General features: G+C 39.0%; 1 protein-coding gene across 1 annotated transcript in view; it reads right to left on the bottom strand.

Annotated features, from left to right (window-relative positions):
• Positions 1-25,312, bottom strand: part of LOC128534642 (clathrin coat assembly protein AP180-like) — a 33,025-nt gene that overhangs the window by 2,089 nt on the left and 5,624 nt on the right. The window contains exons 2-25 of the mRNA XM_053509092.1: positions 20,628-20,770; positions 20,354-20,429; positions 19,702-19,804; positions 18,459-18,552; positions 17,247-17,358; positions 16,844-16,950; positions 16,701-16,742; positions 12,745-12,806; positions 12,611-12,616; positions 12,499-12,511; positions 12,281-12,411; positions 12,077-12,147; positions 10,617-10,631; positions 10,276-10,446; positions 9,087-9,185; positions 8,262-8,447; positions 7,768-7,842; positions 7,355-7,435; positions 6,588-6,662; positions 4,012-4,143; positions 3,869-3,893; positions 3,698-3,764; positions 1,968-2,021; positions 1,795-1,884 (exon numbers count right to left, since the gene is read on the bottom strand). Coding sequence (XP_053365067.1) covers positions 1,795-1,884; positions 1,968-2,021; positions 3,698-3,764; positions 3,869-3,893; positions 4,012-4,143; positions 6,588-6,662; positions 7,355-7,435; positions 7,768-7,842; positions 8,262-8,447; positions 9,087-9,185; positions 10,276-10,446; positions 10,617-10,631; positions 12,077-12,147; positions 12,281-12,411; positions 12,499-12,511; positions 12,611-12,616; positions 12,745-12,806; positions 16,701-16,742; positions 16,844-16,950; positions 17,247-17,358; positions 18,459-18,552; positions 19,702-19,804; positions 20,354-20,429; positions 20,628-20,770 — 2,030 coding nt within the window. The remainder of the gene's footprint in view (positions 1-1,794; positions 1,885-1,967; positions 2,022-3,697; positions 3,765-3,868; positions 3,894-4,011; positions 4,144-6,587; positions 6,663-7,354; positions 7,436-7,767; positions 7,843-8,261; positions 8,448-9,086; positions 9,186-10,275; positions 10,447-10,616; positions 10,632-12,076; positions 12,148-12,280; positions 12,412-12,498; positions 12,512-12,610; positions 12,617-12,744; positions 12,807-16,700; positions 16,743-16,843; positions 16,951-17,246; positions 17,359-18,458; positions 18,553-19,701; positions 19,805-20,353; positions 20,430-20,627; positions 20,771-25,312) is intronic.

The following is a 25,312-nucleotide window of genomic DNA, read 5'->3' as shown; positions in this document are numbered from 1 at the left end:
AAGCAACCAATTTCCACACAGTAATTAATATATTTAAGGTTTTACATTTATTTATTCTATTGATTTTATTACTTGTGATCTATTTCAGATTGATGGGAGCAAAATGGCTGAACCTTTCACCAGTTTACATGATTGCCTGACAGTATATTTAAGTTGCACTTTTGGATGGTATGTAGCCAACAATCCATGAGAGATGTAAGAAAACAAAACAACAAGAAAACCAAATTGGACGCAAAAGCAGCTTTTACTTTAGCTGTACTTTTAGTATTTGGAGAATATTTCTTCTTTCGCCATTTTGTCCTCTGCTATAGAAACTCTAAAGCCTCTAAAAAGTCCTCCTCTCTACCTTAGGAACTGTTTTTTAGGGCTAAGATGTTTTTGTAAATGTTTATATTTTTTACTAAGATTTAGTCCTTAATTTAAGGGGAAATTCTAAGAAAATGTCCTAACTCTAAAAATCTTCTTAGAATTTCGTCACAAGGAGCAACTTTTATGCTTAATAAGCTTTGTGAATACGGGCCCTGGTGGTTACTCAACTCCCATAACACCAGATTTAAGTGTTTTAATGATCAGCATGGGTGTAATGGTGGGATTTTTTATGGGGCCCGATTTCCTCCCTAATTTAGTCGATTTAGCCAATTCCTCCCCGTCACTAGGGGGGGCTACTTTACCATTAAGGCTACTACTACCATTCAGCCGGGAGGACCGAAGACTATCACGTGTTTCCTCCGAACTGCGTGACGCCAGCCGACCGCATCTTTTCATAATGTTTGCTCACGCACCGTTAGGAGTAACACACTCGGAGGAAAGCGCTAGCCGCTCCTTTCGCCTGCGCGAGCTCACAGAGCTGTAGAGCCATGATTAATGTGGGAGCACAAAGTACCTCTCATCCCTCCCCTCTGAGAGAGCTCGGCCAATCAGCTCTCTCTAGAGAGGTGTTGTGAGAGGTAACAGCATCACCCGGGGATCGAACCAGCGATCTCTGGATGATAAGGCGAGCACTTTACCACTGTGCCACTCAGAGTCCGAATCGTTCGTTCTTTTGTCACGTGACTCCCATAGACGCTATGCAGTGCAATAATTTAAAAAATGACCGACTCGGACTAAAAGACTCATGAGAAGAACCGCTTAATTCTGTTTGCTGTGTAATGCACTGCATAGTGTCTATGGGAGTCACGTGACAAAAGAACGAACGATTGGGACCAGAAGATATGAGAGGTGAGCTGCTCATTCTGTTTATCATAAAATGTCTTTAGCTAAATTGTAAACCTACAATACATATCCAATAATGAAAACCTATTTTCATTACTGGAACTATAGCCAAAATGTTTGTATGTAGACGTCTGTTTATTGAAAACGTAACATTTTTTTTTATTTCTGCTGAAAAGAACGAAATGAACTAAATGACTCAAGACTAGATGAACGAGATTTAAAGAACCGAGTCACTAAAATGATCCAAACTTCTCATCACTAATAAGCAGCCTCTAGTTCTTATATGCTCTTTTTTATCAAACAAGCTTTGGAGACTGCTTTCTTCTAGCTTTGTGTTCGATCAGTCACTTACAGAAGGATAATCATAAATCAACTGTTCTCTTTCCCTTCACCATCCTACTCACTGCACGCTATTACAATGCAGTTTTCTTAAAAATAATTTATTTGGCCGATAATGGCACACAATTGTATTTAACAACTACAGTGCATTGAAATTTTAGAGTAGTGCATGAGTAGTCTGTGTGTGTGTGTGTGTGTGTGTGTGTGTGTGTGTGTGTGTGTGTGTGTGTGTGGTTATGGTACCGGTGCTCCAGGTGCTCCTGCAGCAGGAAACTGCGGTCTCATCATAGGCTGCTGGGGGAACATCATGGGAGTCGAGCCTGCCGCACCGGGCTGTGTGTGACAGACAGGGTGTGAATCACACATATGACTTCATACACACAAACACTCGGGAAGACACACGTACACATTCTTACCATGCTAAATCGCAACTGGGACCCCATGAGAGGAGAGACCATGGAGGACACAGGCTATGACGGGTGTTTATTATAAGGGAGGGAAGTTGAAATTAATACAAAATTAACTACAAAACACAAAAACACACATGAAAAACAAAAAAAAACAAAAAAAAGGGGGACACACGTCTCTAATTCACTTGAAAGCAGGTTATTTTTTAAATCACCAAAAGCAAGAGAACATACTCATGTTTTTGTTTTTATGCATTATGATTAATTACAACATATTTGAGTGTAGAGTGGGAGAAAGAGGGTTTGATCAGCACCTGGAGTTATCACGCTCCTCTACTTAAGCAGCAAAACTGCACAATTTGCCACGCTGCATGTAAAGCCATATGTACACTGCAAAAGATTTTAACTTACCGAGTGGAAATATTTTGAATGCTGTTAACATTGGCAAGTATTTCCAGTTCTAAGATTATATTATGAGCCCATGTCTAGCCATTTGAAGCCTGAAATAGTTTTCGTCTATTGGCAGATCACATGGCTTAGGTTTTAAGCAAAATAAGCAAAAACCTGCCAATAGAATAAGAAAACATCATGCTTAACATCATCCATAAAAATGGCGGGAAATGTGTTTCTTGTGATCTTATAATAGAAACTGCTAGATGCATATGAATACATTTAAAATTTTTATTTGCTAAGATTTTTTTTTTTCTTCCAGTGTAAACTAAGTGCTGAATCAGACCTTTAATTTGCAAACTTGGATCAAAGTGCAAATTAGTGCAGAATTCTTGTTTAGATCAAGCAGCAATGAGAAAGCCCTTCTTATCAGAGAAAGATGCGCTGATCTGTATATAATCTGATATAAAAACACATATTTATTTATTTATTACTACTATTATTATTATTACTATTATTATTATTATTATTAGATTTTAGTAATAATACCAGACTATCATAATTTGATCCCCTGATGATCGGGCAAGTGCTTTTCTGCTGTAGAACTCATAATCTTTTATCTTACATCATATTTTTTTATTACACAAGGGCGTTCAAGTCAAACCGGGACTTGTGATGACATGAAGGTATAAAACCGATTGCCATTTACATAATACGATGATGAGACTCTTAGCAAAATTAAAACATTTTAATGGTGCAAACGTTTTAAAGAAGGTTGTACGCCTGTGTATGACGATTGTGGAATCGGAAGTGGAACGCCTGATCCTTGAAAAACGGCGAAAAAAATTGCCACCATTTGTGAAAGAGATGCATTTGTCCATACAGCATGTGAGAACTGTTCATACTATTATTCATCAACACCACTTGTACATTACAAGAGCACGACTGGAAGTTATTGCCACATTTCTCTGTACAGTCTCACAGCAATGTGCCATTTCCACATGTTTGGAAGATCCTGGGAGGCCAGGGTTTCAAAACCTGAAGCAGGCAGGAATATAGAGACAGAACTGTGCTCTGTTATTCTGCACAATCAAAATTCCCGTTTTGACTTGAATGCCTCTCGTATATCCGATAATGTCTAAAGTTTAATACTGGCTAGGTTTTTCTTTTTTTTTTTTAAAGGTTTGTTTTTTCCCCTCATAATATTATGGTATAGATGTGATCAGCTTGTAGAAGGATCCAGAAAATCCAGAGGAAAAGAGGGTCATGTGACTGACCCCACGCCATGCCACCCAAAGCCATGCTGCACTACACCATGCCGCAGGACTACATGACAACACAACATTTACCATGGGCATGCCCCAGCTAGGGGCTGCTACCTGCGCTTGCCAGTTTGCCCCTCCTGCTGCTTCTCCCCTGGAAGATAAGGAGACAAAGAGAGAGAAGGAGAAAGAGATTAGGAACTACAAAAGGAAAAAAAAAAGAGAATAAAAATGGCAACCTGTGTGTGAGAGACTTACGGCTTCTGGGTCCCCATTCCCAGATCTGAAAGAGAGCAACATACACGCATATTAGAAATTCAATAGTATTTCCGAAAACACATCAAATCTATGCATTAAATGTTGACTTCCTGATTATATACTGTACTTTACTATAAACTTACTTCCAGCTAAACTGGCCATAGTAGAGTCCAGATCCCCACCCACTGGTTTAACTGGTGAGGACGCCATGGGTGCTGCGGCGGCCGGCTGAGGAGCCATGGCTGGCATGAGTAAATCCCCCAGGCCACCAAACGCTGGAGAGATGAAGAGAGAATTCATAAAGATTAAAAACTGGACTTCCAATCATGACATGTATCTATTACTGTATCCAGACTAGACACTAATTCGTTATAATCTACAGTATGTTATAAATGCACAAATAAAAAAAAATTCACACAGAGACCTAAATATAGCACCGACGACACCAACTGTACAGCACCACAGCACATTACTCACTCTACAGACGGACCACCATTACACCACAACATTCTAAACCCTGCTACATAATTAGACTGAAACACTACATAAGTATTTAAATGTTTAACATGATATTAAATCAGCACATACACCGATCCGCCATAACACATAACATTACACCCAATATGGTGTAGGTTCCCCTTGCAACACCACAACAGCTCTGAACCCACTGGGAAACCAGCAGAGCTTTAAGTGCTGCAAGTTGCAAGATGTGGTCTCCATGGATCAGATTGAGGTCTGATTAATTTGCAGTCTGGATCATCAACTTTGACCTTTTAAGCCAGCTTAAGTCCCATACGCAGCAGGCTGGGATGCGCTGGTGTTCTGATACTTTTCTAACCCAGACAGCACTGACCTTTTTCAGCAAAATGTGCTACTTTGGCTTTTCTATGGGATTGGACCAGACGGGCTGGACTTCGTTCCCCACAGCCATACATGAGCCTTTGGTACAGACTTCTGTCAACAGCTTACTGGTATGTAATGGATAATCAATGTTATTAAATTCACATGGCGGTGGTGTTAAAGTAATGGCCGAACGGTGTACACCAATCCAACCAAAGCATCCTTCCATTCCACTCCACCTATGCAGTTCATCCATTTAATCCAGTCATTCATCTGTCCATCTACCCATTGCTTCATTATCTATCCAATCATCCATCCTTCCATTCCATCCATTCATCACTAATATCTAGTTACATTTATTCTCCACAATCCAGTTCCTCCAACCCACCCAAGGCAGCTCACATCAGTATCCAAACCATTTACCTAACCATCTGTCTATCACTTACGTTCATGCATCCATTCATCTACCATCCATCCAAAGAATCTCTTAAGTTTAACTAATTCTATCCATCCAGCTATTCATATATCCATAATTATCCATCTTTCCTCAATCAATTTGTTAGTCCATCCATCATTTAATCTAGCTATACAAAATCCATTATTTTTTCCATCTATCTATTTATCCATACATACATCCGTTGTTAGATTATCCAGGCATCCTTTCTTCCAATCATCCATCCATCTATCTATTCCTACAGGGCAGTTAAGTTTAGTATCCAAACCATTTGCCTATCCATCCACCGTCCATCCATCCATCCATCCATTCATCCATCCATCCATCGTCCATCAATCTATCCATCCATCCATCCACTGTCCATCCTTCTATCCATCCATCCATCCATCCATCTATCCATCCATCCATCCATCCACCGTCCATCCATCTATCCATCCATCCATTTGTTTATCTATTTATCCAACCTTTCTATCCATTCCTCTGTTCATCCATTTATCTATCTAGTCTATCCATCCATCAATCATTTTAACCATCCATATGTCCATCCATTCATCCATGTATCCACCCATCCATCATGTTCATCCATTTTATCCAGTGTTTTGTATCCATTCCATCTTATCTAGAAATTTGGTTTGGACACACGAGTTTGGACATGTCTAGAACAGCCTGGCACACAGGCCTAGATTCCCTCTCTCTCCTGTCTACTCAGTTACTGTCACAGAGCCAGGACTGGCTATTTTACTGCAATGCAGTCATGCATTGTGGAATAACAGCTTATGTAGGAGCATCAGGACTCACCGTAGCACAGGAGGAAGCAAGCAATGACCCAGACCAAGATTGGAGAGAGAGATAGAGGCGATGAAAGAAATCATGGCGGAAGCATAGAAGGAGAATAAATCAATTAAACCATGACATGAAAAGCAAACAGTATGGAAATGCAGATAAAAGAAAGTTGAGAACATGATCAAAGCAATGAATAAAGGGAAATTTGGCATATCATGAGGAAGAGTGATGTGAAAAAAGAGAGAGAGAGAGAGCAGTACAGAGGAATTCAGCATTAAGCAGGAAGTTCTCAGAGACTTTAAATACACAAATGGCGGTGCATTTACTGGCATGGACAGTGAACAGACAGCTTGCCTTCACCCACTCCAACACACTATGCGATATAAACACAGCAAAAACCACAACACAGCAACTGAAATGTCTCACTCACGCAATCGTCAGCTCTTAAAAACAGCATACACACTGTTTCAAGCAATGCCACAGTACCACACACACAGTCAGTAACATGATGTAACTCATACAAGGCACACTCATCCGGTTAGTACACGGTCACAAGGGCGCTGTAGCTCAAATACTATATGTCACAGGACAATTACGATGGAATAATGACACACAAGTGAGTAAGGAGCAGAGGTACAGTACCTCCCATTAGATCCCCTCCTGCAGATGCTGCCGGTGTTGGAGCTGAGGGCGGGCCATTGCCTGCGCCCGCAGAGTCTGGAGGACCGGATCAGGCCAAAGGAAGAATCCATGCAGCATGAGGGCAAAGAACGGTTAAGAATGAGCCATCGATGACATACTAAGAGGAAACCCCAGAGACACAGAGATCAAGTGTCAACCATAGAGAGCAAGGAAATGTCACACCTGAAATGTTGCTAAATGTGAGAAACATTACCACATACAAAGAGTTTATACTCGCATTTATACTCATATAAAGCAAACAGCAATTAAACAAACCAATTTTTTCCGTGCACAAATTTCTACACCTTATAAATGACATGCACATAATTATCAAGGTTTCACAAATTCAAAGTCCCACATGAAGCCCAAGCAAAAGAAAGCAATTATGCTGCATTTGACTAAATGTCGTAACTCGTCGTAACAAAACGCCATCTCGGCTCAGGATGGTCTGCTCAACCCAGCCTAAAGTTATACTGTATGTTTTGCTGTAGATCAATCAACTCAATTACTTTGTTAAATCGATCACACAGTTCGCTCATCACAGTTACCTGGTTAGTTCGTCGCCAACACTGAGCCAGCTGCAGGGTTTTTTCCCCCGTCCCATTTAAAGCTCAAAAGGTCGGAAATCACGAAATTACGCATTTCCACTTTCTAGGAAATCAAAGGCAGCAGTAAAACCATCCCCAACCTGCAGCACCTGAGGCTTCATACAGAAACTCGGTACCCACCCCCAACCAAGTCCGAAGCCGCACCACTGTCCAGCCAGCCCGCAGGGGCCGAGAAAACAGCAGGAGGTGGGCTGAACACATCTGCAGCATGAACATCAACACAAACGGTTGTTCACAATGTAAATTACTGCTGGAGCATCTAAATTAAAGCACACATAGCTCTAAAAATGTATTACATATCGAGTGAAAGAAAGCTGAAAGAGTAATGAGTATATACCATGAGTCATGGCAAGTCCCAAGTGAGACTGCTGAGAGAGAAAAGAGATAGACTCAAAGCTAAAAAAGACTTTGGGAAAAGGCTTTAGTTGCCGGTTTATTTGAATAACCCAGGTGTAGAAGTCGAGAGATTTTTTTTTTTTAGCTGAGAAGAAAGGAGGAAAAGGAGTCATTGGGGAAAAGGGATAACCGCATACCTGATGAAAACAGGTCTAGACTGGGAGCGCGCTCTTGTGTGGGTACAGCTGGTTCAGGCATGGAATCAAAAAAACCTAAGGGCGAGGACACAGAGCCGTGTACACTATGTGCACATGAACACGTACTTAACGAGGGGAAAACATGACAAAATCATGCACAACAAACGAGGAAAGGTAATTAACACAAAAGCAAACGCATACAGTAAACCGCCTCTGTGGATTTGCGTGCAAACTCTACTACTTAAAATAAAGCAGATGAATCAGTCTCACGCGAATGATTTATGCGGTTAGAAGTCAAAGAGGAAGCAAGTCTTCAAATAGACGTCTTCAAGTTGAAGAAAAGGACTACATGTAAAGAAAAATCCCTGTAATGTTCAGTGGTGGAAAAAAAAAACTACTAGGCGGAAACACAGCATCAGCATAAAGGCTTCGATCTTAAGAGAACAGGAGTCACACTCAGGGGTGTCATGCAGGGGCTCGCAGTCAGAATTTACCACTAAACAGATCTATCGTGGGGGCTGCAGGGGCTGGGGTGATGGGAACGCTGGACGTGAGTGCGGGCTGGATCGTAGCAGGTGACACAGAGCCGAGTAAGGAGGCGCTGCTCTCTGCGGGCTGCATGGAGAACATGTCCAGCTGTGGGGGAACAGACGCACAATCCGCCGCTGGGGCGAATGGGTCTTGGTGAGAGGAGAAAGGGGATAACTGTAAAACCTTTTTGAAGAAACTGCAGGACCAAAAAAAAAATCCATCAGAGTTCGTCTAGACGTACAGTATCAGAATCAGGCCCAACAAATTACAACCAAGTTTAATTACAGTAAATGTTTTAAAGCTTACAGAGGGGTTACAGATCACAACATGTCTAATGAGTTAGGCTTTGGATAAGGGTTTGTGTTCGGATTTAAAGCTGCTGGCAGAACATGATAGACGCTGGACCCTGTGATCTGTTAAGACAAGAACAAACATTTCAAAAACATCGGAGATTCCTGAAAGCAGAAAGATGAAGAGGAAGCTCTCCTAATATGGAAGTAACCGTCTTCGCTTCACGCTGTCGAAACGCGTGAATCGGAACGACATGCACGTGACACGCGAGTTGCCATGACATCGCAGACTCACGATCGCCATGGCAACCGCTATCCCAAATCAAAGGAAGGTCTAAAACCAGTCGTCACTGAAAGCACGGCACACAGCTCAGTCATACGGTGAAAGACATCAGGCTAGGAACGATCTGTATATTATCTGTACAAACAAAGTTTAACGATCATTCGAATATGCAGATGACTTCTTCAGACGTGCTGAAGCATAATGTCAGCACCCACCATTCGCAGCAGAAGCGTCAGCGGCAGGCGCGGCCGTGGTGGATGAAGCTCCTGTCTCCGGAGCAGAGGCTGGTTCAGCTGCAGAGCCTCCGAACGCACCTACAACCGCAATGACATGCAGAATAGAGGAGGAAAAATTATGTTACAATTTCAGTAAAAAAGAATTTAAGCTGAAAGGACCTCTGGTAAACAAATTCTTCCTTTAAAGGGCACCTATGATTTTTAGACATTCAGGCTAGTCATTGGTGTGTGTGTGTGTGTAAGAAACAAAAACCATAAGAAAAAACATTGCCTGTTTTTTTGTCCTTGTTGTATTTTGGCATTGGTCAGGGCTAAAACCAGCCATTTAGAATTTCCATCTTATGTGACCTCACATAGGTAGAGCCCTTCCCCCAGCTACTCAACAAGTAACAACAGAGTAATTCTGTGACTTTGCTTCTGAAAAGGAGGGAAATAAAGGGTGTTTGTAATATACAAGTGGTATAAAAAACATTATCTGTGGTGTATTTCAGCTGGGTATTAACCTACACACTTTGGGGAAGCGCTGAGAACTTGTTAAAGAAATGGTAAAATACAGGACCTTTAATGTAGACAAAGATTATGTTTTTTTTCTAAAATATATATAACTAGAGATAAAGATCAACATATCGTGATAGGAAATAAACTACTGGATTTCAAATCATGAAACAAATATTTTATAATATAATTGAGTATTTGCAAAAGTATTCACACCCCTTTTCACATTACAACCACAAACAAAGGAGTTTTTATTGGGATTTTATGTGATAGACCAACAGAAGCTCAACATCCAATCTGACTGAGCTTGAACTATTTTTTGAGCTATTGAGCTAAAACAAAGAGCAGTATCATGTTTAAATTTAAACACATACTCTAAATCAAGTCTTGAAGTTTCAGAAGGAGTGAAGAAAGAAAAGTGTCTGAAAAAGTAAAAATGAAAGCAGGACATTTTGGACATGGAAGGTCTAGATGTGGAAAGCATTTCACAATCTTTTATTCGATCTTCATACACTTTCTAAAGGAGTATGAAATACATCAATGTACTGACAAAGCAAACAATGATGACCCTCTCCATTAACCAGCACATTGGTGTTTAACACCACTGATTGTAATGCATGTGCTAAAGTGACCGTAGTGATGATCTTCTTCTCTACCGTTCTTCTCTACTGACCTCCAAGGAGATCCGCCGAGCTCGGGGTTGGGCCTGCGGTGTTAGAGGGAGGGGCTACGGAAGCGGCGCCTTCACCAGCTGATGCACTAGACACAGCTGTCGCAGAAGAGGTAGCATCTACGGCAGGGGTCGGGTCGGGGAGGAGAGTCTCCGTAGTGAGGGAACCGAATTCTACAAAAGTCATCGTACCGTGGGACCGCGATATAATATAACGTAGCAACAGGAAAGAGTGAGAAAAGAGAAAAAGAGATTTGAAATGAGACAAGGCTGGGAAGCAAGAAGAAAGGACAACAGTGGGAAACTACGGGATGTCAGCATTTAACAAAAAAAATGTATCTCACCTGACCCCAAAAGATCTGCAGCAGCACAGGCCAAAAAAAAGACAACAAGAGATGATCAGGATGTACTGTATTATCTCATATGTAATGGATTTATTATTGTGCACGAATAGATCCACAGTGCTTTATATCTTTTTATAGCCTATGTGCTGAACGTTCGATTGGTAAGAGGGTGTTGATTAATGTTCTGTACAGAAGCTCTGACAGTAGTTCCAGCTGTGATGTCTATATTAATATGTTCATTCTAATATATTCTTGTCTCTATAGTAACAACTTGCACAGGTTCTATTAAAGCAGATGTTCAAAGGATAAAAAAAAATTATATACTGTAGGTTGATGCTTTCTGTAAGGAGACCCATCAAACTGTCTATCTATCTGTCTATCCAGCCATCCATCCATCCATGTGTCTGTCTATTCATCTATATACCCATCCATCCATCTATCTATCTATCTATCTATCCATCTATCTATCTACAGTATCTATCTACAGTATCTATCTATCTATCTATCCATCCATGTGTCTGTCTATTCATCCATGTATCTATCTATCTATCTATCTATCTATCTATCTATCTATCTATCTATGCGTTTGTCCATTCATTTATATACCTATCTATCTATATATCTATCTATCTATCTATCTATCTATCTATCTATCTATGCGTTTGTCCATTCATTTATATACCTATCTATCTATCTATCTATCTATCTATCTATCTATATATATATATATATATATATATATATATATCCATCCAGCTATCTATCTATCTATCTATCTATCTATCAAACTATCTATCTATCTACCATCCAACTATCTATCTATTAATCTATCTATCTATTTATCTATCTATCTATCTATCTATCTATCTATCTAAGTGTTTGTCCATTCATCTATCTATCCATCCATCTATATATTTATTTATCCACCCATCAAACTATCTATCTATCTATCTATCTATCTATCTATCTATCTATCTATCTATCTATCTATCCATCTACAATAACTATCTATCTATCCAACTATCCATCAATCTATCTATCTATCTATCTATCTATCTATCTATCCAACTATCTATCTATCTATCTATCTATCTATCTATCTATCTATCTATCCATCTATCTATCCGAGTGTTTCTCCATTCATCTATCCACCCATCCAAATATCTATTTATCCAAGCATTTGTTTATCCATCCATCTATCCTGGTGCTACTTCTAGTTAGTAACCTAGTGAAGGATATATTTAATGGTGTAAACTTCGAAGCACTTTAAAGTAATTCGCTCTGGATAGAAGTGTCTGCCAAATGCCTAAATGAAAATGTAAGTGTAAATCACACCATCCTGTCCTTGATTACCATAACATCACGCAATGTCAGGTGTTATTTCTTACATACTTTCCTATCTATGCTGAGTAGCTCATGTTCACTGAGAGGACAATAATAAGTAAACGTGCACACATTACCTCCCCAGGATGTCGGAGCACTTGAAGCAGGCGGCCCTGAAGAAGACAATGGATCCAGATCCAGCAGAGAACTAGAAAGAAGACAGCAATGATTCATTCAGTGAATTTAATAGTGAAAAATCAGCATCTGGAAGTATTTATGGAGGTATTTAGATGGAGTTACAGACAGAAAGTGAGGGTGGATGTGAGAATGCAGTTGCTTACTCAGTGGCAGGTTCGGCAGCGGATGCAGCCGCAGCACCAGCAGCTTCGGTAGGTGGAGGCTCCAGGGTGGGCACAGAGCCTCCAGACTTGGAGGGAGTGGACGTTGGAGAGACGTTGTTGGTGGGGGATCCCTGCAATGTGATAGAGAAAAGGGGGTATGATCTTGTTGGATATGCAATAATTTTTATACAATCATATTTTTTTTTGAAAAAACTCACTTTTGTCGGAGACCTGACGGAAAAAGAAAGAAAAGAAAGCTGTTCAGTTTTTGATTTTATAAGTACTGTATAGACAGTATATATAATATAGTGCAGAACATGAAACACTTACCCCTCTCTGATAATGTGGGGAACAGGACAAAAGGAAAGAAAAATATTATCAAGAGTTTGTTCTAAGCAGAACTATAGGAATGTGCTATACTATCGACAGTATGATGCTTGTAAGAGCAAATGTGTTTTATTTACCCTTTCTTTCCCTCTAGACTGTTCATGTGTGTCTCCAGAGACTCCAGAATACTGCTGGGGGCCTGGGAGCATCACCCACACAAACGCACAGCTTGGTCAATATCATGTGGACAGCAAAATACCCCACACTCCCAACACACTATCAGACAGGAACAGCAGACTTGAGGACGCTTTATACTTACCAGTGTCATCTCTAAGAACACTAATAATCACCTTGAACATTAACCACACTCCAAATCAGTTCAGCACACCATCACACATGAGCAAACTCAGTGCACACACAGGCACAGGACCGAAGCTACACTTTAACTCATTGCTCCTTTTTTTGTGTAGGTAGAAATAATAACATATAAGAATAAGGAGATCATTTACCTTCTTCTGATTCAAGAATTCAACCTTGTCATGGTAATCAACACATAATCGCAAAGTTACAAAGTTAAAAGAAAAGAAATATACACTCATCATCCCCTTCATTAGGTACACCTTGCAAGTACAGGGTTGGACTCCCTTTTGCCTTCAACGCTGCCTTTAATCTTCATGCCAAAGATTCAACAAGACGATGGAGACATTGCTTGGAGATTTCAGTCCATATTGACATGACAGCATCAGGCGGTTGCTGCAGATTTGTCCATGATGAGGATCTCCTGTTCCACCACTTCCCAATGGTGCTGGAATGGAGTGAACTCTATGTGGTGACTCTGGAGGCCATTTGAGCACAGTGAACTTATTGTCATGTTAAAGAAACCAGTTTGAGATGATTTTATCTTTGTCACATGGCTTGTTATCCTGTGGTCCTCAAAGGATGGACATGGTCAGTAACCATACTGAAAGGTAGGCTGTGTTGTTTAAACGATCCTCTACAACCACCACCAGTCTGAACCATTGACACAACGCAAGATGGATTCATGGATCCAAATTCTGACCCTACCATCCAAATGTCGACACACATCAGACAAGGCAATTTTGGTGAGTTGTAGACTTGGTTTTCTATTCTCATCTGACATCTTAGCTGGGCTTCTTTTGCTGAAGGCCATCTGCTTTAAGGTTTAACATGCTTTGCATTCAAAGATGTTTTTCAGCATAACTCAGGTGTAAAAAGATGCTGTTTCCTTTTTTCAAACCATTCTCTGTAAACTCCGGGGACTGTTGTGTATTAAAATCCCAGAAGATCTGCAGTTTCTAAAACAATGAAACAACCATGCCACATTCAAAGTCATTTAAACCGCCCTTTCCCCTTTCTGATGCTCAATTTGAACGTCAGCGGACCGTCTTGAACATGTCTACGCGAATGCATTAAGTTGCTGCCATGTTATTGGGTGATTACAGTAAATAAATGCGTTATAACCAGTTAAACGTGTACCTAATAAAAGGGCCAATGAGTACATATCTTGAGGGTCATTCTAGAGTGCTGTCATAGTGTCATAGTGTTTTTTTTAGAATGTATCACACTGAATTTGTAAAGCCATTCATTATATAACTGGGGGTTTATTATAATAATAATAATATACAACAAGGTCTAAATGTCTTAGAGCACTACTGAGAATACTTCTATTTTGCATTTAATATTAATATATGGCAACAATTTGTTTATTGAGTAAACAAAAAAGGAATCTTTGAAATATTGACATGAATTCCAGAGTTTCTTAGTTTTTATTACACCCCTTTTTTTGCTTTGAACCTGATCCATTTTAGATCAGATTCATCAGAGGTAATCTGATTATGTGCTTCAAGAAATGAGATAAGACAAGAGGGCAATTCTGACCAAAGCAGTTTACAGGGTCAATATTGCACAATATTTCAATAGGCATCTAGAAATATTTTTTAAATATATCTTGGACCTCAGTGTACTATATCTAATATTGTAAATATACAGTATATACAAATATAAGCTTTTTTGATGCTCTTAGTTTCTCAGCATTTTTCTTAATTCTATTGTTATTCTTTGAATAAAGGAGCAACGCATAAAGCTGTAGCTTCACTCTCTCTGTTGTGCACATGATTACCGGGTCCTCTTCCCGGCAGTTGTTAAATTGGCAGTCTTCATCATCCGAGTCTGCCAGGTCAGCCACCACCCCAGGGTGAAGACACTGAGAATGCCCAGTATCAAGGTGACGAGAATGAAGGACAAAGCCCTTCATTAATAGTGCACTGAATGATGCTATACACTCTATAAATCCCTTTTTCTTATATTTATAAAGGTTAATTTTTCTTCAACATGCTGGCTTGTAAAACCATTAGATCAAATGGTAGAATGCCGTGATATGATAATGCTGTCTAATCTCCTAGGTTTTAAAAGGACATAGCTTAAAGGTATGGTTAAAGTAAAGCAAAAAGTTTGGACACACCTTCTAATTCGATGTTTTAGTTTAGGTAACAAAAAAACGAAGATTTCACAACTATGAAATAACACCTATGGAATTGGGTAATTAACTAATTAACATAAGTCAGTTGTTATTTAAAGACAAGAAGGTCCGCTGTTCTGGAACCGTTCTTGCAAGAACATTATTGTGTCGAATGCTTTTGCAAAACCCATAAAGCACCGTGATGAAACTAGCTCTCATGAAAACCATCATGGAAAAACAGAAGTTCATTTAGAGTTACTGTACCAGCCTCAACATATTTTTGATGCCTCAGCATTGTTTTACAATGTAGAGAGAAATAAAAATCAGGAAAGACCATGGAATTAGGAGGTGTGACTGGTAGTGTAAGTACCCTACAATAGGTCTTGATCATTATAAATGTTCCTGCTCTGCACATTGAAGGTGAAGTTTGTCACCCAGAATGCTAGTGCAATGGAGGTCATTGGGGCCAAACTCGACAAATTTCAGTCTGTGCAAAAAATGCATTCCAAAGTTCAGCTGATGTTTAGCTTCTGCAGTCCCATTGAGCTAAATCAAGTCAGAATCTAGTATCAACTGTATTTAGTACAAATTGAACTCTTTTCTTCCCCTGGAACTAGCCGTACATTTTGATTTAGCCAAATTTGTGGCGTTACTAAATACTCTGCACCTTCGAAAGATACCAACTCGAATTAGCTTAGCGAGACTCCAGAAACTTTATATGAGTCTTATGAAATAAACTGACTGTCAAAAATATTTGTGCGTAAAAAACGGTGGGGGTGCATGCACCGAATCGATTCCTCTTTCCTCGTCTAGTAATGCCTGTGCATGGGGCCTAGATGACGTATTTTTGACAGTGGTTTAACACACAGCATTCGTGTGCGTAATTTCGCAATTCGTCTGTGAAACAGAGGAGTTGTAAAAACGAGTTTTGTGTCTGTAAACGGTCAGAGTCGTATATTTCAGAGTTGCATTGTAACAAACACACAAAATCTCGTATCTGCAAGCTGTCGTGGCGTAGATTTTGGAATCCAACTCAGACAAAAGACAGAATTATACACAAAAAATTTTTTTTTACGCATGAATATTTTTGACAGTGATCTTATTCCATAAGACTCCAGGGTGGTAAACTTTATTGCATTTTTTGCAGCCTGAAGGTTGTAGAATTTGGCCCCGATTATTTACATTGTCCTCGCATTTTGGGATGACAATCTTCACAGGCCAGTGTGCAGAGCAAGAAAATCTACCATTTTCCGAGACGTTGTAATGCACTTATATATACATCAATTTTGATTTAAGACAGACTTGAAAAAACTGAACCATCCCTTTAAGTTATAGTCATGCTAAGCAATATTACACAATATATGGTAGACACCTGCAAGTGAAATGCTTAAATCATTTAACGCATGCTGAAATAAGAATGTATGAAAAAATATATATATCAGGAATAAAATAAATTTTAAAAAAGTAAAAAATCGGAAATGATTTTTCTATTTACAAATTCATTTAACAAATAAGCATTAGTAAACAACCAAGGACATACAGTACTACAAGTAATAAATCATGAGTAAATACACAGTAAATACATACAGTAATAATATATTGTAGATAACTTACATAAGATATGTCAGGAATGTCATTTTTGTCCACGCCAACTTGCTAAAAGAGAACATTTTTATTTAGACAAACATCTCCGGTGTTATACAATATAAAATATGTTTAAAAAAATTGTCCTATATGTTAAAGTACATGTTTCATACCTCTGCAATTTTCATAAACTCTGAAATCTTAGTTACTCGAGTCAGGAACTTCTTGTAGATCTCGAGCGACTCCTTGCAGTCAGATTTCTTCATTTTGAAATATTTCTCTGCACAAAAAGAAAAAACATCACTCAAATATTAATTACATTTACATTTAGGCATTTGGCAGACGCTCTTATCCAGAGCGACTTACATTTTTATCTCATTACACATCTGAGCAGTTAAGGGTTAAGGGCCTTGCTCAAGGACCCAACAGTGGCAACTTGGTGGTTGTGGGATTTGAACCTGGGATCTTCCGAACCGTAGTCCAATGCCTTAACCACTGAGCTACCCCTGTCCCTGTAATTAAATGCGAGGTCAACAAAACCACAGAAAAATCGAGGTTTTATTAAATTGCTCATGCCTAATAGGTTGATAATTCCATCATTGTAGGAGGCAAAGAGCTTAATCAGGTCCTTAAAGAGAAGCATGAAAGCTGCATTGATGATGCCATTGTTCAAGTCTTTGGGATGAACCTGCAAGACAAAAGGACAGACATTTTAGTGATTACGTTATACAATAGACAACATTATACAATACAGTGCGAAAGAAAGCTTTACAAAAAGACTTTCCATTATTATCTGAGCGAATTTTTTTTATTTAATTTAGATGTTATAATAGATATAAATCAGTGCAACAATGTTGAATTAAAGCAGGGGTTCCCAAAGCTTTGGAGAAAAAGGGCATAATATAGCCTTAGCAATTCCACATTTATTATAATCCCAGATTGGAACATTATAACAGTTCAATAGCAAAAAAAAAAAAACATGGTCAGACTTTCGTTCATTTTGGCAAATTATTTCCTGAAGACACACAAGGTCGTCTATAACACAGAATTTTTGTTGATATATGTGCTGGTTTTGCTACATTTCCGAACCAATGCCATTTTTAATTGTTTTTAAATATGAATGAATATTTAACAAACTTAAAATGGTCATTAAAAAGGTTTTGTGTCCAACAAAATTCAATATGTATATATATATATATATTTTTTTTGGCACAAGTGGCATTGTTCAAACCTATATACCTTTTGTACATCTGGTATATTTAAAAGCAGTATATACTAGACTACATATCAGATCTAAAACATGTCTGTCGTTTGGGGTCCTGAGTTGTAATAAAACTTTGAGAAGGTCTGAAGGTGAAATGAGAGATTTATGGAATTCACACGAATATAAAAAATCCTCAAATAATAATCATTGCTTTGAAGTTCATTCGTCTGCATGTGACTCCAAGTTAACGCGCAAAATACATCTTGGTCGTTTAACCGCAGGTTTGTGACACCGAACGGTTCCAGTGAACAGTCCAAATTTTACACATTTGGTCACATACAGAAACTGCACCCTCACTCGTTTTCAGCCCACGTTACAGTGTGATCTCTCACACAAGCATGTGGTATCCCTGGATTAGAGGAGATCTGCAGTATATGAGAAAAACTGTAATGGTAACATCCCCAATAGAGAGCTGAAGTATTCACAGAGATAACGAGTCAGAGGTATCCGCTGTAAATTATTGGGATCATGTCTAAATAGATGTGGTTAATTAATTCATTTATGAGTGCCATGAAGTTACTTACATCAAATTCCAGCAGAGTGTCCACTTGAGTCTGCAGAGCCGGCATCGCCTTTAGCAATTTCTCCGGAGCCATAGTCCTCATCACTCCATCAGCACTATACACACATACAAGCAATTAAAGGCCAGGATTAGATATAAGTGAGAATAAACTCTGATGCGCAGTAAGAACCATTAAACAACATACTGTAATATTTTAATAAATGTTTCTAGTTTCAGGCATAGAAACTATCTTTTCTTTTAAAGTGCAGCCAAGGAATCCTGGATTAGTTACTTGCAAATGGAAAATTGGGACTTACACTAATTAAAAGCATGACTCTATAATGTAAGCATAATGATATTACAGTTAAACTCAGAGGTATGTCATTAAAAAAAATCAGTTGCTAAGCAACAACAAAAGGACCTATATTTAACCTGTTTATTTCATTAGAGAGGGCTGAATCGGGATCAAATCACACATCACAGCCACACCTCCCACCATTTCTCTGCTACTGAACAAACGTAAACTTTTTCGGTCACAATCGAGCAGCAGGAATGATTTCAACAGCTTTTAATGCATGAAAATGTTTAATGTGTTTCCACTGAAACAGCAAACAAACCACTTCCTTCCTATTCCACTTCCTATGAATTGTAAAACAATCAACAGTAATTGTACTTAACATATTTTATTCAGCAATAAATACACAGGTGTGCGTTCAGATCAAACCAGACTAAATCACATTTGATTTGATTTTTTGAGTAAAAATTCCCTTTACTTCTCTATATAATCCCTGCTCCACTAATGCACTTATCCCAGTGTTTCAAAGTTTTCTCAGTACACCGCCATTATCGGATTTCACACTTCACATTTGAAACACTGGCCTCGAAACCTTGGACAAAATGTCAATCATTTTTATGCATTATAGCGAAGCATTATGGAACATAATCTCAAGTCTTAATTCTTGATTGAGTCTTAAAAGTCTTAACATGCTATGTTTCCCTGTCGTTAACCTTGACAACAGACAGTACTGTATATGAATCAGCAATTACTGTAAATCTCAGCATTCTGCTCGTAGTATATCTGTTAAAAGTGGCAGGTTAAAGACATACACGTTCCTGTTTGACTTGAACACCCCTTGTATAATTAACTTTCTGTTTTAGAGGTGTATGTGTGGAGGTAATTCTGGCCTAAAGAAATAGTCAGCAGTTAAGTGTTTAAAACAAACATCAGTCCTTTGTTGGGAAACAGGACAGATTCAGAGACGTACCCTTTCTTGACTCGAGTGAAATCGAAGGCCATTGCACGGTAAGCGTACGCTTTCTCGTTGAGGTAACGTGCATATCGTCTGATAAATGTGGACATGTCGTAGCCTTGTTATCAAAAAAACACACAACAGTTTAGATTAAGCAGAGATTCAAATCAAAATTATCTAGATCAGTTTATATCATGGAAGGAAATTTTAGGGGGGGTTTTCCCTGCATTTTCTCTCTAATTTCGTTGTGTCAAATTCATCCCCGTCAGTAGGGCGCTCCCACATTAAGGCTATTTCTACCTACTACTACTAAACATGTGATAGGCCAAAGACTATCCCGTGTTTCCTCCGAACCACGTGACGCCAGCCGACCCCATCTTTTCAAACTGCTCGCTCAAGCACAGTTGGGGGCGGAGTAACACACTCGGAGGACAGCGCTACCCGCTCCCTCCCTTGCGTGAGCTCACAGACGTTCCTGATTGGCTGTAGAGCATGATTTAATGTGGGAGCACTAAGTACCTCTCATCTCTCCCCTCTGAGAGAGCTCGGCCAATCTCCGGCTGCGAGAGGTTACAGCATCACCTGGGAATCGAACTCGCGATCTCCGGATGATAGGGCGAGCACTTTATCACTGCGCCACTCTGAGGCTTCATGGAAGAACACTTACCATGGGTACCGGTTTTGTCGATAAAATTGCTGAGGTTGAAGAGTGAATTCCTGGAGGCCAGGTACTGGATAAACCTCTGTAGTAATCAAAAACAACCATATAATGACTGTATCTCTATAGACTTTTGGTAGTTTAAAACCTAGAGAGGAAATCATGTGAGTGACAATACTGACAAAACAGGTAGGCAGAAAAAAAAGCCTGCTCTGATTCTGTACTTGTTAATCAATTAAATTTTCAATCATTATGAAAAATAGTGTTTAGCCTAACCACTGACCTCGTTGCCATGGATACACATGTGGTGTGTGGTGATGAGAGCTTTGAAGACCACCACCCAGCTGGCATTCATGGCCCTCTCGAACAAGGTGTCAGCCATCTGCGGGATGTTCACGTTAGTCTCGTTGGTGGCGGAGATCAGATCTAGACAAAAATAAAAAATATTGATAAAGACCATGTCACAGGTTCAGACAAGAGGGGTGCTGCTGATGTTTTTTTAATGCTTGGATTAGCATAACACATTAGAATGCTTAATACGATTGTCAGGATAATTACCATGTAGCACCAGTTATCTTAGCAATATTTAATTGTTCAAGAGAACAAGTGTAACAACACATAGCATGGAATATTTTAATCAGATCGAACTTGCCTTTAAATCCCTATAATTTACAAATTACTAATTAGAGTCATCATCATTCGATAACAAATATCAGATATCCAAAATGTTGTAATACAAAAAGATCGGACACTCTTAATAGTACTGTGTGGGTTTAGTCAAGTCTGTCTTAAATCAAAATTGAGGTGCATACAAGTACATTACCATTAGTGATGGGAGTCAGTAACCATTCCATAATCAAGTATCAGTTTGAGTAAACCAACCGAAGATTAATTAATTGGTTTAACTGCACAGTACACTTACTCACTTATTCATTCACTCATCTTCTACACCGCTTTATCCTGTATTCAGGGTCGCGGGCACCTGAAACCTATTCCAGGAGGCTTAGGGCATGAGGCAGGGTACACCCTGGACAGGGTGCCAATCTATCACAGACTGCACAATACAGTGCTTCTTTAATAGTTCGCTTTTTTCAAATCTGTCAATTAAAATGAATTCAAATTGAAGTGCATATAAGTACATTAAAATAGGTCTTAGTCATTATAAATTTTCCTGAACTACACACCAACCATGAAATCTGTAACCTGGAAGGTGAGTACAACGTAAGTAATCAAGGTAATCAAGTGTTTCCGCTACACAACAGTTGCTTGGGTGCATAGGAAAAAAATTATGCATAACAATTAAATATTGAAAAATCCATAGTCATTTTTCATGATCGATTGATTGAAATCAACTGACCATTGACTAGAATCAATGATTATCCTATCAATAATTACAATAGGTTTTAGCCATAAATACATTTTCCTGCACCAACCAGGAAGTTTGTCACCCGGAACATGAATACAATCCAAGGCACTCATTGCTAAATGGCAAAGTGTAGTCCGGGGCTGAACTGTGACAGTTCTATCCAGACCCTGATGCTTTTCTTATAAATAAGAATAATTAATATACCAGTAATCTGGCGCTTTTTCTCTTGCGTTGGATGCAGCTTACATGTCACTCAACAGAGCCAATCAGTGTGATAGTGTACCCTGTATAGACTGCCAGTGTGAAAGAAACCAAATCACAACACAGCATGACTTGCTCCAAAAAAAAACACACAAAAACTACATGAACTTGCTTTGCGTGGCTCTCCACTGACGCAAACAAGTTTTGAACAGGTCCCGGACAAGCAACGTATGTGCACTAATGCAAAGCATTAAGAACATAATTTTTCTGCCATATTTTTAAAACTGTCCATTTACGACCACTCCGTGTTGTTGGATATCCATTTTAACAACTGCACAACACAACCTCCTTTTCACTACTGGGAACACGGCTGGGGCCCTGCAGGCTGAAGCTATGCGCCGTCAACAAACGTACACGTGTGTATTTGATGTGTGAGTTTCAGTACGGTATATTTTGGCGCATCCATACCTGTATGGCTAACAAGAACAAGCTGTGTAGCTAATCAGAACAAGCTGTATGGCTAACCAGAATTATCTGTATGGCTAACCAGAAAAAGCTGTGTGGCTAACCAGAACTAGCTGTGTGGCTAATCAGAACAAGCTGTGTGGCTAATCAGAAAAAGATGTATGGCTAACCAGAATTAGCTGTGTGGCTAATCAAAACAAGCTGTATGGCTAACCAGAACTAGCTGTGTGGCTAACCAGAACTAGCTGTGTGGCTAACCAGAACTAGCTGTGTGGCTAACCAGAAAAAGCTGTATGGCTAACCAGAATTAGCTGTATGGCTAACCAGAACTAGCTGTGTGGCTAACCAGAAAAAGCTGTATGGCTAACCAGAATTAACTGTATGGCTAACCAGAACTAGCTGTATGGCTAACCAGAACTAGCTGTGTGGCTTACCAGGAAAAGCTGTATGGCTAACCAGAATTAGTTGTGTGGCTAATCAAAACAAGCTGTATGGCTAACCAGAACTACCTGTGTGGCTAACCAGAAAAAGCTGTATGGCTAACCAGAATTAGCTGTATGGCTAACCAGAACTAGCTGTGTGGCTAACCAGAAAAAGCTGTATGGCTTACCAAAACTAGCTGTGTGGCTAATCAAAGCTGGCTGTATGGCTAATCAGAAAAAGCTGTATGGCTAACCAGAACAAGCTATATGGCTTACTAGAACAAGCTTATGCAAAAGCTGAAAGCTGAATTAACAGAAAAAATGTTAATTGATTTTGTTGTTCATTATTAAATATAAATTATGACTGTTAACAAATTACTGTGGTACTAGAGGAACAAAATTGGGATTGTTTTCCTAAATCATCATTTTTTGAAATTTATTTCATACAGGATATCCATGCAATAATAAAATATTATATAACACTACATTGCAGCACTAACTATGCATATAGCTGTAGCTATATTGTGCCATATAAAGAACACTCAGAGGATAGTTAATGTATAATGGCATACACCAAGGGAAATATTTACTACAAAGCAATTGTTATTAGATAAAAAAAAAAGAAATATGCTATAATTTTATTGATTTATAGAAAGCAGAACATTGCTGTTCATTCTCCCAAGAATTCGGGAGCATAATTACAGAAATCTTGTAACATAATCTCAGCCATAAAGGGGACCACAAATGACTATAAATTAATTTGTTGTGCATCAATACTGAAGGCCTTAATTCATTTAGTTTAGCTCCACAATGCAGAGCTTTGGTCAGTATTGGTGTGTTAGTGTTCACCGTGCCCCAAGTTCAACCCTGAACAGGAATCATACTCCTTACTCCTTAGTGACTTAGTGTATGAAGTTGAAACAAGTTGATTACATCAGCATGGTAATAAAGAACGGATTTACAGAGAAAGGTAATGAAATAACACCAAGCATCTGCTACAAAGGACTATCGAACGGCGTGGTCTGTATTCAGCACATCAGGGCTAGAGGGTGTTGCTGATACTAAGTGATATGTAATTAGTTTAAATACAAACTAAGTGAAATATGGCTGCTTATCCAGAATTCAAGAAAGTCCCTTACGCTTCTACAGCACTGGAGGTAAAGAAGCAGGATTAACGCTGGATTTATCTCTTTTCCAACCTCAGATCAGGAAAAGCTTAAATGTATAGCTAACTCTACTTAATTCTCTTAAAGCAAAACAGTACGAAAAATCTATACATTTAATAAAACTGTAAATTTGGCTTGTCTGTACATTAAAGATATTTGCAAAAAAATTATTTAAGGGGACGTAAGATGAGTAATAGAACACATTAAGATGGTTTTTGGAATTTTTGTCTGTCTGTGCATTTTAACATGATTTTCAAAGGTGTATCAGTGATTTATAGGAAAATTATCAATCATATGTATGTCAATCAGCCAGAACATTAACCCCAGATAACATTAACACGAATTTTTAATTATACACCAGTAAACTGGTGACAGGATCATGAGCATCTATGCCCACAGGAACCAAAGGGCAGCCCTTTCAGCCGATTCCACAAAAAGCCAAAGCAGCACAAATCACTGAAAATGGTAAATTCTGGTCACACACAAATAGAAAGGCGATAGAGCCCAGTGCACCCCAGCTCACCACACAAGGAGCCCTGCAGGCAAAGAGCCCTCGGCTGCTGACCCAGCCATCAAACTCTCCAGATCCCAATCCAATCAAGCACCCATGGGATGCACTGGACAAAGAAGTCAGATCCACAGAGGCCCCACACCACAAACTACAGCACCCAAAGAATTAGCTAGCAACATCCTGGTGCCAGAGGGCCTGCAGAGCCACACCCGAAGAGGCCAGAGCTGCTGGTACACAATACCAGCATAATTTTTTGCCCTGTAATGCTATTGCTGATTAGTGTACATAATAAATATGCATGGGAATTATGTGGAATAAAGCCAATATGATATATCACAATACCTTAGTGTCAATTGTGTATTGTGTATACAATTTTAAACAAACTCAAAAATATGATGTAAACAGTTTAGTGCGTACTACATGTAAGATTATAGAGGAAATGCAACATATTTCCTCCTGAAATGCACACATATATAAATTAAAAAATAAAATGTTTTAAAAAATCAGCTTTGAAGTCAGTGTGGATGAATTTCAAAACAAAAGACACGACTGAATAGATTTTTACCCCATCTCCAAGAATAAGCATTTTCCTACACTTCATCCTTAATCTAACCCTAACGCTAACCTCAGCAATGAGGTTTTATCTTTTTAGACGGAGACTGTTCTATTTATCAAAATAAAAGTGCATTATTTGAGCAGAATATAACAGACTAACAGCTTTAAATTATTAATGATGTAAAGTGCACTTTTATTGTAACACCATGTGAGCACAGTCTCTTCTACAATAAACAGATGTTCACGTCAATACCCGAGCCCCGCAATCAGTCCATCAGTATC

This window comes from Clarias gariepinus, chromosome 12 (genome assembly GCF_024256425.1).
Source record: "Clarias gariepinus isolate MV-2021 ecotype Netherlands chromosome 12, CGAR_prim_01v2, whole genome shotgun sequence".
Taxonomy (NCBI): Eukaryota; Metazoa; Chordata; class Actinopteri; order Siluriformes; family Clariidae; genus Clarias; species Clarias gariepinus.
Note: the sequence above shows the minus strand (reverse complement) of the source record. Positions and strands in the feature narration are given on the sequence as shown.